Source organism: Diadema antillarum, unplaced genomic scaffold (genome assembly GCF_040938485.1).
Source record: "Diadema antillarum isolate AM-2024a unplaced genomic scaffold, OU_Dant_1.0 seq00000392_RagTag, whole genome shotgun sequence".
Lineage (NCBI taxonomy): Eukaryota > Metazoa > Echinodermata > Echinoidea > Diadematoida > Diadematidae > Diadema > Diadema antillarum.
The window spans coordinates 1,504,180-1,522,454 of record NW_027271387.1 but is presented as its reverse complement, the minus strand read 5'-3'; the positions used below and the strand labels follow the sequence as shown (position 1 = coordinate 1,522,454).

The 18,275-nt window shown below is 38.3% G+C and overlaps 1 protein-coding gene across 1 annotated transcript in view; it reads left to right on the top strand.

Annotated features, from left to right (window-relative positions):
- LOC139731992 (homeodomain-only protein-like) overlaps window positions 1–15,891 on the top strand; it is a 28,312-nt gene extending 12,421 nt beyond the window's left edge. The window contains exon 2 of the mRNA XM_071642865.1: window positions 12,930–15,891. Coding sequence (XP_071498966.1) covers window positions 12,930–13,010 — 81 coding nt within the window. The 3' untranslated portion in view covers window positions 13,011–15,891. The remainder of the gene's footprint in view (window positions 1–12,929) is intronic.
- The last annotated feature ends 2,384 nt before the right edge of the window (window positions 15,892–18,275 follow it).

The window sequence follows — 18,275 nt, the reverse complement described above, 5'->3', positions numbered from 1 at the left end:
AAGGAGAGAAGGAGTGAAAAAGAAAGCCCTAAATGAATGCACCGGTTAAATGAGATAAAAAGTAAAATGTTTATTTCGATTATAGCGTCACTTCGGCAGAGCGACCGGAATTGCTGCGAATATAGAAGGGCATTATTATTACAGGTTTGAATACCCTATCTCATTTACCCTCATTTAGAATTCCCCGTCTTTAGTTTGTTTAATCTGTCAAATGGCTGTAAAAAGATGAACACAATTATCAAAATTACGAGGAATAGCAAAAATGGAAGTATTTTAGTTCATCTCTGAGAGCAGTTACGTCGATAACAGGAATCGGGTTTATGAGGCCACTTCGGAATGTTTTGGCATATCTACTATTACCCTGCATGGTACAATGATGCTCGTACTCATTACAAATTTCTTTGTGACTTTTGAATCTGTGTGCTATGAGTGGTGGGTTTTGTGTTTCCTTAAATAGCTCACTTCATCGGAAGTGTTCCACATTTCAGCTCATTCGGGAAATAATGGAAATTGTCCTCGAAATGGGGAAGGATCACGGAGGAAAATGCATTTGAATCAATCATTTTGATTGCTCTAATGACAGCGCTACGACATCACGTCTGCCGATACAGTGCCTCTGGGCTCTTTTGAGAACGAAAGATCGTTTTGCTGTATAGTAACGAGAGCCTTAATCACTTACGGCAGTTCAATGACTGTACGGTAAATGAAAGCAATGTATTGATTCAGAGCATGACAACTGACGCGATCGAGCCGTTTGTGCCATTATCCATATTTACAGTGACATATTGTCATAATCATGATAATCATGATAATATAGACTATACAATTGGACAGGACAGCAGGAAGTTATGTAGGAAAAGAAAACACTTAATGTCAGACAGGTATTAACAGGGGTCCTGATTAATACATTGTCGAAAATTATCTTTCATTTGTACTTGACGATCTTCTCTCACCCCGCCCCCATTTCCATAGATCAATTGCGATGTGAATAATTATGTATGGCTTCTTTTAATGCAATGAGAATTCAGACATGAACTCCCTCTACATCGCCGGAAACGATTGGGTAAATTAAGGAATTAGGAGAGCGTGATGCTCGTAGACAGTAGTTTGTTCAACTTTGTTTAGTGAACTCATTCATTCTAACAACAGGAAAATATGAGTCAATGTTTTAGTTAAACCATATAGTCCTGAGAGGCTTAAAGCCCTCTGTAGATGAAGTTCGCTGAGCCTATACTAACGCATTGTATATAGTGTTCAAGACGTGCGAGTTTACAACTTCAGGTCGAGAAAAACTAACCAAATTGACCTTTTCGAGTAGGAGTCAATGTTTTATTTAAACCATAATTATAGTCCTGAGAGGCTTAAAGCGCTCTAGATGAAGTCCGCTAAGCCTATAATAAAGTAGTGGCCACAGGACGTGCGAGTTTCCAACTTCAGGTCGATAAAACTAACCAAATTGGCCTTTTTGGCGTGGTCGGACGTATAGAATCTATCACAACCAATTGGCATGTGTGCATTTGGTGTATAAAAAGAGGCAAACCTTACACACGCGTAAAGAACTGTTACCCCCCCCCCCCCCCCATGTTGACCTGCCAATTAAACTAAGTCAATATTGGAAATATGATTGCTATCTCTCGCTTAGCGACAAATGTTTGCGAGTCGATATAATATTGACATGAGTAACTTGATGTCAATACACGCGTGACTAATAATGACTGGCGGAACACGAGTTCAATAAAATGTCAACAGAATGTTAATCCAAAATGATCTACTGTTGTACGGGTTGAACCACTGGCATGTTAATACATTTTATAATTTGAATAATGGAGGAATTTTAGCATCACTGATTTGAAGGGGAATTTAATAGATGAAACACGCGAAGCGGAAGAATCAAAACTGTTATAAGTTCGGAAGTTATTGTTACTTCACTTGACAATACTTTGGAAATACACTTTCTGTAGACAGGCCTGCTATGTGTGTGATGAGAAACATATCTTAGTATGAAGAGTTGGGTCGAAAAATTGATTAACTCCATTTTTGTTTATTTGAGATATTTGCGATTAAAAGTTATAAAAAAGAAGAAAGACAAGAATATAGGATACTTTTAAAATAACTTTAAGAATATTCCTTGTTATGTAACACATTCCTTGTTATGTAACACATGTAAGACACTCTGTAAGTGAATCGATTCTGAAATTAATTTATAAGTCATTGATTCTTCCTCACTTTGATTATGGAGACATTATATATGGGTCATCGTTTAAGAAACACCTAGATAAGCTACAAAAATTACAGAATAGGGCCGGCCGAATTATATTAAGATTACAACCTGATTCTCATGTTTCTGTTCTTGAAATGCATAACGCTTTGAATTGGCAACTCCTTGACCAAAGAAGGCATCATCACTCCCTTACTCTTATGTATAAGATAATGAACAATTTAACTCCTTCTTATTTAAAAGATGAATTTGAAATTGTAATTCATTCCTACCCCTCCCGTTTTGGGCAAAAATTAAGACTTCCCAAACCTAGAACTGAATATTTGAAGAAATCATTTAAGTATAAATATGCTAAGGAATATAATGACCTTCCCATGGATATCAAAATTTCCCCCAGTGTTCATATATCTAAATCTAAAATAAGTATGTTTAAGGTCACTGCCCCGTTGATTTAATTTTTTTTTCTTTTTGCTGATGAAAAAGAGTTATTACAGAATTATTTGAATTAGTACAGGTTATTGAAAGTTATGATTTATCATTTTTCCACTCCCTTTCATTTGTATCCTTCTCTTTTGCTATTCGCCATTCGATGTTGTTGTTGTTGTTTTCTTTCTCTCAATCTATGTATACTGTATTTCAAATATGTACATTTTTACAAGAGTTATGTATTTCACAATGTCACATTGTATTTGTATAACTTCCATGTTCTGGACCCCATGGAAGACCAGCGATGCCATGTTGGCATCGCTGAATATGGGCCATCCAGCCGTTGTTGTTTTTATACGGAAAATAAAATCAATCAATCAATCAATCAATCATGATGTATCGCTGGAAAGGTTTTATTTTGCACTATTTCCTGGGGTGGACTTACTTTAAATTGTTTTAAAATGGCGCTTAACCTGTTATGAGATAAAACTTCATGTATTTAGATGGATACACATATACAAATGCGGCATGACGGGAACGGCGTGCAACTACTACATGGTTTTATTATCTCAGAGACTATACGGAGATAGGTATATTTTGTAAATATTGAAATATGAAGAGCAAATAGATTTCACTTCAAGCCAGCGATATGATAACCAATGTTACTTCGTCAAAGATTATCAAGTTGTAAGTGAAGCTCATGCATTTTTATGGAGTCCCTTTTATATACTTATGCCTCTATCAGTGTCTATCATAACTTAAATTTGACTCTGTGGGCATTGTCTATGCTAACCAAAGGAACCGTTACTTTTAAACAAGGGAAGAACTGCAATGAAATATAATAATATGATATGGAAGACATTGTACATTTACATTCGAGATGCATCCACGGTGGTGATTTGGAAGACAACTGTTAAAGTTAACATCTTAACTTTAGAAAATTGTTTTAAAAATGGCCACCTGGATATTGGCCTTTCATCGATTACATAATTATTTCATCCACTGAATTCCAGATGTTGGCAGACGAAACCTTTACTTAGTCATGATCGAACTCTTCAAACAATTTATTTTATGTTTTATGTCTTTTAATCTGCGTAAAAATGGTTGTCCCAGCTAGACTACACTATACATTGCATGAGATGCTTTTGGTCTGTTGCTTAATTCGCTAACAGGCAGCCGTCAGTCCATAGCGCTCTAAAGCATTAATTATACCGTACAAAACGAGGGTATTCGTTTTCGTTTGTACCGCACTGAAAGAAAGGTAGAAACTTGCATATACCTGCTACTTTGCTAACACCCGTACGATAATGCACCATCTCTTCATTAAATTTTAATACCTGCTCCCGAGTGCAGATTAATAAGGCGCATACGTAATATAGCCCTATGAAAATTTATTGTTATATTACGTAATAGTCATCGTAAAAGCAATTGCCATGTCCTAATTATCGAATGTTTCAAATGGACACTAACACAACAATAAAATGGTGAAGCGTATAAGTATACGGGTATGTACGGTTTATAGGGATGGGATATACCCTGTATGTATGCGTATCGCGTAATTCGACGCCTAAAAAATTGTAATCATGCAAAATATGATAGGCTGGTGCCCTGCTGTGTAATCAGTGTAATAGCTCGACCGGTTCTCATGTCGATGGGTTGTAATCATTTGCAAACACGCGAGCTGATTGCTCGGGCGATTGGAAGAGAGGGGGAGAGGGATGGGGAGAGAAATATATAGGGAGAGAGAGAGAGAGAGATGGACATCATAGATAGACAGCAGGTGGACATGGAGATAGCTATACAGGCTGACAGATATATACCTATAGACACACAAATGTCGAGAGAGCAACACAAACATATAACGGCATAGATATGCAGGTGAGAGAGAATGTGAAGTAAAAAATGTAGGCTCACCTGAATCTGAGGGACATGGCAGTGTGGCTTAATGCACTATGTATATGTTTATCTCGCACCAACTTTATTTCTAGTTAAACATATTTTAGCTATAAATGAGTTAGTCGTTTCAAAAAGAAATATTCAGGGAGATTTATATTGTATAGATTTGGACTGAGTGTCATGTTGACGTGAACAACACGTTTCTGCACTAAATATTTTGGTCACGACTTTCGGCGGGAGTATACGCCGAGGAATATCCGGTTGTTATGGTAACCAAGGACGCTGCGATTATCATTAGCATAATTTAAAGTAAACGCACGATTCACTGTGCACTCGTGACGAGTGTTCCGCTTGCCAAACATGTCGTGCGAGCCTGTTTATATTGATTGTGCGTTTCAAACGATGATTGATTTTTTAGACGAGTTGCTACAGTTTACTATCTACTGAAGACGAATACCAAGTGCCTATGCATGACTTGGGTGCTGAGTGGACGGTTAAGAATTAACGCACGAAGACATTTGATATTTAGCGAGATATAACATCAACTCGCAGCAGATGTAATTACTACGGTTACCATGGTGAAATTTGCTAACCTTTTAGTTAATGGGATGTTGACACTGTACAGTTTGTACAATACACGTCTAAAGTCTCCTATACATGCAACGAAGCCTTGCAAACTTTGTTGCTTCTCATGCAGCACTATCATCATTCTGTTTTATAACACATGATTTGCGGTCTCCTATACCGCTACCTGTTTGCTTGCCAACACGTGACGTGCATGCAGCCATGCGTGCATTTTCATCCATTTTCGCGGAGAACCTTTGTGGCTATGCCCCTCCTCCGGTGGGCTGGCGGCGGCGCTGCCAGCATGCCGTGCATGATTTATAGCGTGGCTGGCATATCACCATGATTAATAAATGCAAGGTATAATGAGTCTCCATCCATATCTGCGGCGATATACGGTTAATAGAAAGTCGCGCCCTTTTCAGTAGCTACATGTGTGTTATCCAACAGACGACAAAATTGATGCAGGTCGTCTGGGGTATCACGCGAGGAAGGGGAAACTGTTGAGCAAGACAAATTGAAGACCATTCACCTCGCCCATATATCACTATTAACATGCCATCTAAACTCACTGTACTTGTTTACGTCTGTTCACCATACAATACGCCTGTTTTCTCTTTTTTTCCTCCTAGACATCTTCGCTTGTTTGGTTGACCCCCCCCCCCCCCCCGCACTCTATGCTACATACTCTGTGTCTTTACTTCTTTACTCATAAAGCATGCAGTTCGTACTGTATGTACTAGCGGTGGGGCAGCATTTGCGGGAAAATAACACCGTGCATGCAAATGGAACATAATTTTTATCGACAGGTTAGGATGGACGGCGTAGTAATATGTCTTTGTTTTTGTATGCGCTTGAGAATATGACGGCGGTGGTGGTGGTGGTAGAATGGAGGGGGGGGGGGGTTGGTGGACTGAGTGCCTGAAAACACTCGACCGCATTCTGTATCGAGGAGAGCTATTAAGATTGAAGGAAGTGCCGACTGCAGCGAAATGGACAGGAATAGACGAGAATAGAAATTCCCTAGCGTGCAAAACGATGAAAGAGCTGCAGAAATACATTTGGAGGAGGAGTGCAATGTTTTTTCGATTCTTTTAATGCGAAATTTCTTATGCATTCTACTTTCTTTCTTTCTGTTTTGTCTGTGCAAATGTTAATCTCAGGATTACGAGACGTAAAAAAGAAGACAGCGTGTAAGCCACAGTCATTAATAATCATATTCCCGAGTTTCAAGCGGTAGTACGAGTTTATGTAACTTACATAATCTTTGACTTTTCTCTCTTGTGGCATTATGCACTACTCCTCTCCTCATTGCAAGGTATGTGCACGGCCTCTGCAGCATCGCTGGTATCCGTGGAAACACCTGCATGCATCGAGAGAATCATTTTACACAGTCATGGTACACTAATTGTCTCTATTGACGGATCTCGATTCCTACAATAGACTACATTACGGAAGTGTGCTATCTCGCTTACCAATGTTTCACTGCATTCAAACTTAAATATGGTGTTGTGGGCAAGACTCTGGACTTCGACCAAAAGGTTCTTGTCACAAATCGTTCCTAATTGGGCAAGATATTACGTCCGTCTTGGTCCTGGTGTAATTACTGGGTACCTGAAAATAATGTTAGAGTTATGATAGAGGGAGACACCGTTTGAGAATTATTTTGACTTTGTCTATAACTTCTATACACCTAAAACAAAAGAGAAGGACTTTATCATGTAAGATTTGCTTCATTTGTTGCGATTTTTAAAAACAAATTTTGAAAACAACATAATATACCTTAAGCAGTAAGCATTGACGCTGTAATGCATTTATAATGATCCCGCGCATAAGCTGAACAGGTATCTTTGACTTTTGGTTCGTGATGTAACGTGCGTACCCGGGCAATAAAGACAAAAACGTGCTTGACGGAACCATCTCGCAATAACAAATGGTATTGTGCAGCATTAAGATTACAGTGAGGTGCTCGATCTGACTGGAATCCTATACTTCATCGCTGTATCATAATTATAACTATGCTCTGTGGCAGAAGTACCTGCCAGCGTCATGCGTTTGCTAAATGCAGTGATATCAATTTGGTTGCGATTTATCTTGATCTTTTACAATCAGCCATAAAGCTCTTAATTATACGAGGCCCAGAACATATATTTTGCCACGCGTGGACGTGTGACAAAGTTACAGAGCCCTATGGGCAGTAATTGAACTAATCTATGCGTTATAGCTGTCCATTACCATGTAATATTATTTGAATCCCTGGAAGTGCTCGTGGTCATCGATCTTTTATACGTAATTATGATTTCATTCAAATTCATTCCTTTACCAAACGTAGTGATATATATATATATATATATATACACTGGCACTTTGCATCATATACTTTCAAACTGCCCAGTTTTTCTAGATAGATACGAGTGGCGTCATAACAACCTGCTGAGGTATATGTATAAAACATTTCTTGAAAATCTGTCCAACGGGACGATTTACACTGACTTAGAGGGGCACTCAATCGCCGGGGGCACCATACCTCCCCATATTCTCACTACAAGTTTGCGCCCAGATTTAGTTATCCTTAAGGAAGAACAAGATATCACGATTGTTGAACTAACTGTTCCCTTTGAAATGAACCTCAAGGATGCACATCAAAGAAAAGTAGAAAAGTATAATTCGATTGTGCGGGACATCCAGGATAAGGGCTACTCAGTGTCATTCCACGCGATAGAAGTCGGGGCAAGGGGCCTAATAGACCGGGGGAACAAAAGCCGTTTAAAGCGAATTCTGAGAACAACAGGTTCAAAGATTCGTCCAAACGAATTTTTCCAGACACTCTCTAAACTCGCCATACTCTCCTCTTTTTCAATATTTTATGCCAGGAAAGAGAGAGCTTGGGGGGAGGTACGGCACCTAGATCCATGACTTAATAGTTATGCAATATTCACACCCATTATGAAGCCGACGTGGAAGTACAGGAATATGTTTGCCGGTCTGTAAGACACATGTTTGTAATCATGTGTTATGTATGTGATATAATTGTAGAATATTGTTTGAGGTATGTTATAATCATTGATATAGACATTTATTGTTTGTATAATATACAGGCGCAGATATTTACGGTTTATATGTGGTATTGGCTGTAGATTCTTTTTTTTCCCGGGAGGGGGGGAGGGGGGAGGAGGAGGGTAGCCGCAGGTATGAGATGGGGATAGCGGGTGAAAGTTTATTCTGCCGCTGCGGCTGGTTTGGATTTCGCATTTTTTTATGTTTTGTTTTTTGTTGGGAAAGGAAAGGAATTTGAGGTTGAATGATGTGTTTGGAAAGTTGAGATGAGATTAGTATTGATGCACTGTAATATTATGGGTGAATGGGTAATTGAAAAAAAAAATGTAGAAATGTTTGTTTATAGTTTTTGGTTTTAGGTTGAAAAAGATTTATAATTGTAAATAAGATGGGTTCTGATAATTATAATATGTGGTAGGGGGTATGGGGCACAGAGCCAAATAAAGATTAATGTTGGTGAAGATTTGATGAGATGATGATGACAATAAGGTTTATGTGGGTTTTTTTGTATAAATATGTATGTGTGTGTATATGTATGTATATGCATATATATAGGCCTATATGTGTATTTGTATAATTTATTATATTATATTTTAATGCGGATTATTGTATTAATACTGCGGATGATAACTACATCACTGCTGTTATTGTAACACAGAAATAGTATTATGTATTGATTGTTTTTATTGATTGATCACCGGTAATATCTGATATTCTATGTGTGATATGGGTTGCAATAATGTAAACTCTAATATTGTTGTTTTGTATCCTCATGTACGTGTCTAAACCTGCCATTCGTTTTGAATGAAACGGTGGACCTGGTTCTTTTGTATATTTGTTATTCTCACACTTACTTGAACTTGAATAAAGTCATGATTAAACAACAATACATTTCAAACTGAAGGAGGAGCCCTACACACGCATAAAAACATCAAGATATCTATCAACCGACAAATGCATCTTCTTGGATGCATAAACATCAGGGAGAATTGAGCATAATAGAAAGAAAATAAAACGAATAGATCAGTAGTAAAATTTTGATGAGAAACGAAACAAATTATAAAATATCATTAATGCAGTACATAGTCTTACGGGTACAACAGACATTCCCTCCTATAATGGATTTCAAGAGAACAATGTAAGGTATAACACTTCGTTTCTTCTTTTCCCGATTTCCAAGGATAGGCATGCATATCGTGAAAACCTTCCTCCAAAATCTGCACTGACGCAGCGTGCTCTCCAGATCTATGTGCGACTACGCCCATTCGTTCCCTGGATGAAACTTCGCGATGAAGGACGACTGGTGTTAATGGGTGTCGACAGGTATCCGCTGAGGAGCGTTGGCAAAGAGAGCCGAGGCATTAAATAGACCCGGGTGAAGCACTTACCTGCATTAGAAGACAATAAGCAAAACTGCGCGATACATCTCGGCTCGGGATTATTTGCGCAGCAGACAGCAATCGTGTACGGCGAACCCGTGGGACTGCGTGCGCGTTAGCACTATCGCCAAATTTGTGATTGGTATAGTGTTTCTTTTTATTCTGGCGGGATCATCTCCAATTTTTCTGTCACTCTATAAATAGTCATCCCTGTTAGCTTTTTGTATAGTGGTAGAGATATTGAACTATGAGGTAACCATGAGGTAACTAGTGGGCGGTTTATTAATTGAATTCCATAATTGATGTATATAATATGACATTAACCTGCACTCAGGTAATTTGGGCGTCAGAATTGAGGGCGATATAACCCTAATGGGTTTAAACTTGCTGATGAACAACAAACATCGCATTAGCTTTATTGCTGTCATTTCAAGTCGTTTTCATCCCTCTCATTTTCATGGTTACGAAACTAGGGAATATACGACTGGAATAATTGCCTAATTTGTGAAGAAAATACGGGATACAATAGCGACAACTTTTGCATGACATAGATATTTTGTGGGTCTCTGAAATAGAATTAGATCTCCTTTAAGTCATGCTAATGTGAAAGATATATAATTGGAGATAAAATGAAAACGTGTTCGACTTTATCCGAATCACCGGCCGCATCATTAACCATAACATTTTGAGATGATCCCTGATGAAAACACATCCCTGTCCCACCGTCCCGATCGATATTTTGCCATCCGTTCTTGTTTGCAGACGACAGTAAAGTCAATTTCAGTCCTACGAGCGTGCCTCTGGATACCCTGTGCGATTTACAGCGGGTACTATGTGCTAAATGCACTCACTCCAGAGAAGCTGGCATGACACCGATGTGAGGTGTAGCGTACTCATGACCAAAATACGACTGCAAGTTACCATGAACATTAAAGTTTCTATCCCTCGATCGGAATGGAAATGCGAATGTGTCATGTGAGAGCCATACACGTGCCGTTTGTTCGAATTAGCGCCTAGTTAGAGCTTTAATGAGAAAGTACACGTACGGGGCACAGTCGGTCTTGAGTACCGATTAATCATCATCATTTGCTAATTGTGCACAGCACGCGGTGATGTTCTGTATAAAGTTCGGTTACCCTTTAATTACTATGGGGGATTTTTTTGTTGTTTTGTTTGCATTATGCATTGATATTTTGATTTGAATATCAATAGACTGCTGAGAGAACATAAATTATGCCTTATATTTTTCAAACTCAGAAGAATTTTTGTGAGTGAGTGAGAAAGGGGGGGGGGGGGGGGGAGGGGAGAGAGAGATGAAAAACGCATCATTTATTGGCCCACTTCCCCTCCCCCACAGAAAAAACGAAAACGTACCCCGCACACCCTTCTCATTTCTGAAAATGGTGTAATAATGCAGATCTATCCTTCTCTTCAGCTTTATTTCTTTTTCCTCTCCTTCATTTCCCACCAAACAACTTCTTGAGGAGTTGAGGTTTATTTTTCAGTTCATATATCAGGTAAAATAACCCAAAACCCTCTATTAAACCCATAGTATGATTAATTAACTAGCTGTATTTCCCCCTTCATTAAAAAGTTTAATATCAATATCAATTACATCCCAATGTATGTGTTCAATAACCAATGAGTCAAATAAGTCACCAAAATCTCTCCAAAATCTCTCAAAATCACTCTTTCTTTTTCACAAGGGAAAAGTAAATGCTCATAGTTACTTGCATTGTTGTTACAAAATTAAGAGCATACATGACATGTTGAAAATTTAAAATGAATAGGGCCTACATGTTTTCTAGTATACGAACTCATATAACATTTTCAATTGAAATTACCTTAACCTGCTTTCTAAACTACATTTCCCAGATCTCAAGCTGTATGGTTGCAATGATGATTTTTAGGACTATGTCAAATTTCAGTGTACAATGAATATAAGAGCAATGAGTTGCCGCTCTGTTATCTAAACGCAGCAGGATTAATTATTCATGCAACATTTCACCCAACTTGGCAGCGATGGCACAGCGGGGTTGTCATATCACACACAGACATGAACCCACCTACACCAATTTACACGCACAGACACACACACGCACATACACACTCACACACACACACACACACACACATCGTCTAATTCTTTCTGTATAATGCCAAATATACATTATACCAATTATGAAGAAAAAAAAAAGAACAGTGAAGCATTCAGAGAAAAAGAATGAGGGTCTCATGTCATTATCTGAACATTGCCACGTGACGTGAAGTGGACCAATCAGTGATGATTGGTTCATAGCATTTCTTCAGGTGTCCAGCCTCACCACGTGATTAAGCTTGCATATGCACCTATCCGCCTCGAGAATGTAGGAGAAGAGAGACTGAAATATACCTTGCGTCATAATGAAGCAGCAAAACAGATGTTTCCGGTTGATTACAACAACATGCATGACAAAAATATGTGCAATGGGCTGTATTTTTGTTTGTGTTTCAAAGTGCTGTTTGCGTAAACATAACCAGATAGACCCATTTCCAACCTGTCATTCAAACTCCTCATGTTGGTTTTTAACAGTTGTCGTGGTTATTATCAAATATCTCCTAAAGCTACCCATATCAAGCGCCAAGTCGCCATGGCAAGTAAAAACATTATGGAAAAATAGAGATACCCCGAATTTACTTGAAGATAACTGCCTTTTTACGAGACATTTGAAATTCAAGAAGTACGTCTCACGAATACTTCAGTGCAGCCACCCAGAATAAGTATTTATAGGGCCTACTTTATTGGGTAAAAACATTGTCAAATTAACTCGAAAGCCTATTAAAGGGTTGATTATTATCGTACTATCTTGCTTTGAGTATATCGATTTCTGTTTAATGCAGTGTGAAATTTGAACGCGCTGATGCCATTGCTTAAAAAAGAAAACAAACATCTCCCGTTTTGTTTCTTTTTTTTTTGGGGGGGGGTGTCAGTGATTGTAAACGACTGCCATTATTGCTCTGCATCAATATACTAGTAAACATTTGCAACTACGATTATCTATACAATCGGGGCAAGGCATAAAGATACTCGTTATGCTTATAGAGATAAAAAGAGAGAAAATAGACCTTGGGCTTCTTGTTGCCGAAAACGATAGAAACAGAGGATCACGAAAAAGATGAAACTCATTCCAAACGAGGAGACTTTGTATACCAAAGAAAAAAAGAAATCAAAACAAAACAGGTGCACAGATCTCATCTCATGTCAAAGTTATTGTATTTTCCGTAACTGCACTCATTAATTTTGATACTTGAATCTCTAAATGCTCGATGACGTTGCTTTACGATGACGAAATCAAGTTCCATAAACTTAACTCTTCTGGTTTTGTCTCTGTCTTTTCTTTTCACCACAGAAATGGTACAACTGGCGAAAGACGGAATGGCGGCGAAACGAAGGACTTCGAATCGGATCGGGATCGCTGACCGATATGTGATGATCGAATCAAGACTATGGCCGGTCACTGCCATTGATTGGCTGTCCTCGTGTGCTCACGCGCGTACGCGCCAACTTCTGACTTTTGTGTGGTAGCACTATCGCAACTGTCTGAACAGAAACAACGTACAGAAAAATCCAACGAGGATCTAGAAACCCGGATGTGTATGCTGGTACGACATTGGACTATAGAGCGATGAATGGACACCTGTAACCATGAGCAATTATGAACCCACCCCAGATAATACCGTTACCGCGTCAAGACGAAGACTGTGGTGCGAAAAAAAATAAAAGTGATGGCGTATAACTAATACAAGATAAAAGAAAGGAATCTCACACAGCTCGAAAGAAAATGGAATATGTACCTGTAGAGAGGCACAGTGATAGCTAATCGGAGAATGTGGAAAAGTATGCACGTTAAATGTTGGTTGAGTAGAGTAGAATGTGTAGAATAATCACTATGATGTAAATAATGTGAAATACGAAGAAAAGGAATAATATACTATTTTGGCATAACCGTGAGAAACGACGATTTATATTGTGAGGTGCTGGTGTGTGAGTGATTGAGCGTGCAGTAAACTAAGCGTATATAGGCAAGGAATACTGAGATGCATTAACTTTGAGTACATACTATAACGCCACTGGAGGAAAACGTGTAATGAGAATCCTTCCTCAAAGCGGATCGATCTTATGTCAAAACAACAACAACAAATAAATAAAAGTGAGCGGGAATGGAAACAAGGTTAAAGGGATTGGGCGGGGGAAACTGAATTGCGTAATTCATTTTGCTCACTGTTGCTCTTGGATTGAAACATTAGAATAGGAGACGACTTTCAGGATTAGTATTCATTAAGGGGAAGAGAAATGGTAGAGTGATCACTCAATGCAAGGATTTTATATGCAATGAAAAGAATTATGGCAAAAAAAGAATACACTTTCTTTTTTAGTTGGCATGGAATTGTATAATGTAACGAAACTAATTGCAAGTCGACTGCAATAACAACAGCAACAGAGAATAAACAGAAGTCTATATTAATGCGCACATACATTACTGTCAATATTATGAAAGGAAAGTTTGTTCCCACAAAACAAACAAATAAATAAATAAATAAACAAACAAACAAACAAAGAAACAAACAAAGAAACAAACGACTACTTCTAAGCAATCAAAATATAGGATATTCTTCAAAGCTCGAGCAAGGTGCAAGTTCGAGGATAAGAGCGTACATTCCAACTCGCCGGTGAACAACGGAAATTGAGGATCAGCCAAGCGCTCTCCCCGGATTCTCCCGCGGCTCAGTTGTCATGGAAACTGTCATTCAAGTTTTGCATGTTTGCCTATGACTCGACACAACGATATCTGAGATAAGCACTTGTTACACACGTCGGCTTAAAGAAAAGTATTTGTAACATGACTTTGCCAATCTTCTGCTCAGTAATTGAATTTAAACTTATTTTGGCTTCTGAATCTAGTAAATTTAGCTTTAAGTGCCAAATTATCTGTTATATTGTGGGGTTTCTTGTTTAATGTCTTTGTATTCCCGACGAATACTTTAAGCGATGCTTCAAGCTGATATCCTTCTTTATAGTCAATGATTATCTTCGTTCAGAAATAATGTTTATGCTGGGATAATACCTAGCAGCTAATATTTTGAGATTTTGTTGAATATTTCTCTCTTTCTTTTAAGAAGGGAGTTTTGAAGCGGTAGCAGAAAAAAAAAGGAAACGATTTATTGTTGTTGTTTTTGTCAATGATGATGATACTTGCTACTGGCATGTCAATCACTAACACTCGAAAATACAGAAATACGATTTTCAATGAAGGGGTTATACAATAACAATGTATATGTCAGTGGATGGAACGCATTTGTTATAAGATGAACGCTATAGCGTTATGTCTATGATAACATCATCAAATTTACAAAATGACTGAGTATCTTTTGTTCTTTTTCATCATCCAAGGCTGAAGAGTTAGTGCGAAAGTCTAAAGAGTGCTAAAATCCTGCCTCATTCATCTCTCGCGATTTTACGATTAGCAAAAAAACAAAATTACACACTTTATCATATATTGCTGTTTTGCAGCTAATCAAAAGATACTGACAACAATCAGACTAGTCAAACACAGTAATCTTCTCAGAATAACCAGTCTTATTGCACGAATTCTGATATTTGTCAGCAACTAATGGTATATACTTTCAGTCGTTTCTTGAGAAAAAAAAAACACTCTCGGACAGAACATAATTATGCAACACTGACCAAATAAACAGGTGCAATACACTGCGAGGTCGGTGAACCAGCTCAAATAACTGCCTGTAATGTTAAACATTTCATACACTGTATCATACATGTCAAAGCCTTGGAGTTGAAGAGAGATATAGATGGGCATATCCCTTGTTTGTATATCTGCTGACGTTGTACATTATGCGTGATAGTATACATTGGGTGATGAAAATAGGTTACCTTCTGCAACTTAGGCTGGATTTTCGCCAGAGGGTGGTTACGTTCGGACAAAATTGTATCGAGCCCCATCCTTTAATACACAGAAATGAATCGATGAAAGTGGATCTGTGCAATGAAATGTATTCCTGGGATCTTTCATGGTGTTACATTTGTATTTACATTTATTGCAGACACACGATTACACGCGCTACCTGTTACAAGATTTTTAGAAGCGTAGGGGAATTGCAGGTGAAAGTATGAAATATGTAAGCCATTCGTACATTCTAATTAATGTCTTCGCTAATCGACTTTCTAATAGGGCCTGACGTTTGTTGTAACTTTGGTACATCACCATTCGTATTTTAACTCGGGGCATACATAATAACATTATAACATACAATGTTTTGTCTATTGAAATGGAACATTCAATTTACATATTTGTATAAGCGGATTCTTTAGGCGATGAAATGAATCAGATGGCATGAACATCACTTTCATATCGATTGTTATTTAAAAAAAATTGTACGAAGCTGAGGTTGTAAGTTAACGGTACTTATAAGCATGTTTCCTGTTATTATCATTTTAACTTATGACTAAGTTCCATGGGAATTTGAGGAAGCTTCCATAAAGTGTTATTTCTTTTATTACACGTGCACACACGAAAAAAAAAAAACAAACCAAACCAAACAACACACACACACACACACACACACACACACACACACACACACACACACACACACACACACACACACACAACACACAACAACAACAACAACAAAAAAAAAAACGTTCGATGCATTCATTCCCCCCCCCCAAAAAAAAAAAACTACGGTAGTAAGATAATTGATGATGTATGGGCGTCTCAATGACTACGTTTCAACAAGAGAGGTCGCTAACGCAGTTGTAAGGAACAGAAATGTGCAATACTATTTTTCTTTCAGGTATGCAGTGCATAATGATATTAGAACGATTTGTATATATCTGATAAGTATCATTTCTTCAATAAAGAGTATTGTTCTGTACCCCTCATGATCATGGTCATTGAATGTCAACTTCCTTAATTGATATTTTGATATTTCACTACAATATCTTCATTCAACATTTGTCCAGTGTACATGAATTCCATATATCATAGTGGAGCACGATTCGAGTTAATTGTAACTTTATGAGACTTTTGGTCTGTAAGAGCATTACTTTTTCTTGTGTTATTTTGGCCTATTGAATTATATTGTTTTCTTCCACATTTTTAAGAAACATATGTTGCCATAAATTCTTGATTGAGTTTGAAATGTGGTAATTAGTTTTTAATAAAGAGTGCCATGATGGAATGTGTTTCTTGAGAAGTGTGTTCACTTGACTGTGATCAGGAAAATATGTTGTATAGTGTACTGCATAAGCTGTTATTTTCGTGTGCAGATATTTTTGCAAATGAAGAGGTCACAGACATCTTTGCAAGATGCTATTTTCGTGAACTGACACCAAGGATATTGTAAGTGCACTATTACCCTGATGCATGGCGACATTTTCGCGTGTTGTTAAATTTGTGGACCAACAGTGATTCGCGAAATTTGCAAAAATTTAACCCTCGCAAAAATAACGGCTTGTACAGTAATATCCTGCCAGGTTTTACGAGCCAGGAAAGAGATGAATGAAAAGATGACAACAAAAGACACAAGGAAACAATGAATCCATGTAACTTAATCAGTTATATATGGACTCCATTATGATCTATCACAATAGAAAACAAAGAATAGAGAGAGTGTGAGAGAGTGAGAGAGAGAGATTAAGAAGGAATCTTAACATAAGATCTTGATACATGCAACTCAGCCCCCCAAAGATGGGTGTGACTGGGGAAAAATGGATGGAAAGAAGGCAGAGGAAGAATATGAGAAAAAGAGAAATAGATGAGCAAAGAGAGGAGTGCATTTGTGTGGAGGGGAGGAGAGGACATAGAACTGGTTGAAAGAAGAGCACAGTGGTATGTGTGCCATCATCTCAGTATCATACATGTACAATCAACAGCTGTCTTGATTAAATCTTGCCACTAGAAATAAATGGGCGAGGACGGGAGAGTGAGGCTGATGACCCTGTGCAACTCTTCCTCACTTTAATCCAATTCACGCGGGAGTCACAACTTCACCCATTATCATCCAAATCATTCCAAAGAGAGCGAGAATCGGACTGATTAGCCATCTTCACACTCAAAGAATATCGTGATACTCTAGAGTACTAGAAGTTGTAGTCGTCTTCGCCTGTGTAGGACAAACACCATCATCATCACCACCATCATCATCATCATCATCATCACCGTCATCATCACCATCATCACCATCATCACCATCATCATCATCATCATCACCATCATCATCATCATCACCATCACCATCACCATCACCATCACCATCACCATCACCACCATCACCATCACCATCACCATCACCATCACCATCACCATCACCATCACCATCACCATCACCATCACCATCACCATCACCATCACCATCACCATCACCATCACCATCACCATCACCATCACCATCACCATCACCATCACCATCACCATCACCATCACCATCACCATCACCATCACCATCACCATCACCATCACCATCACCATCACCATCACCATCACCATCACCATCACCATCACCATCACCATCACCATCACCATCACCATCACCATCACCATCACCATCACCATCACCATCACCATCATCATCATCATCATCACCATCATCACCACCATCACCACCATCATCACCATCATCACCATCATCACCATCATCATCATCATCATCATCACCACCATCATCATCATCATCAT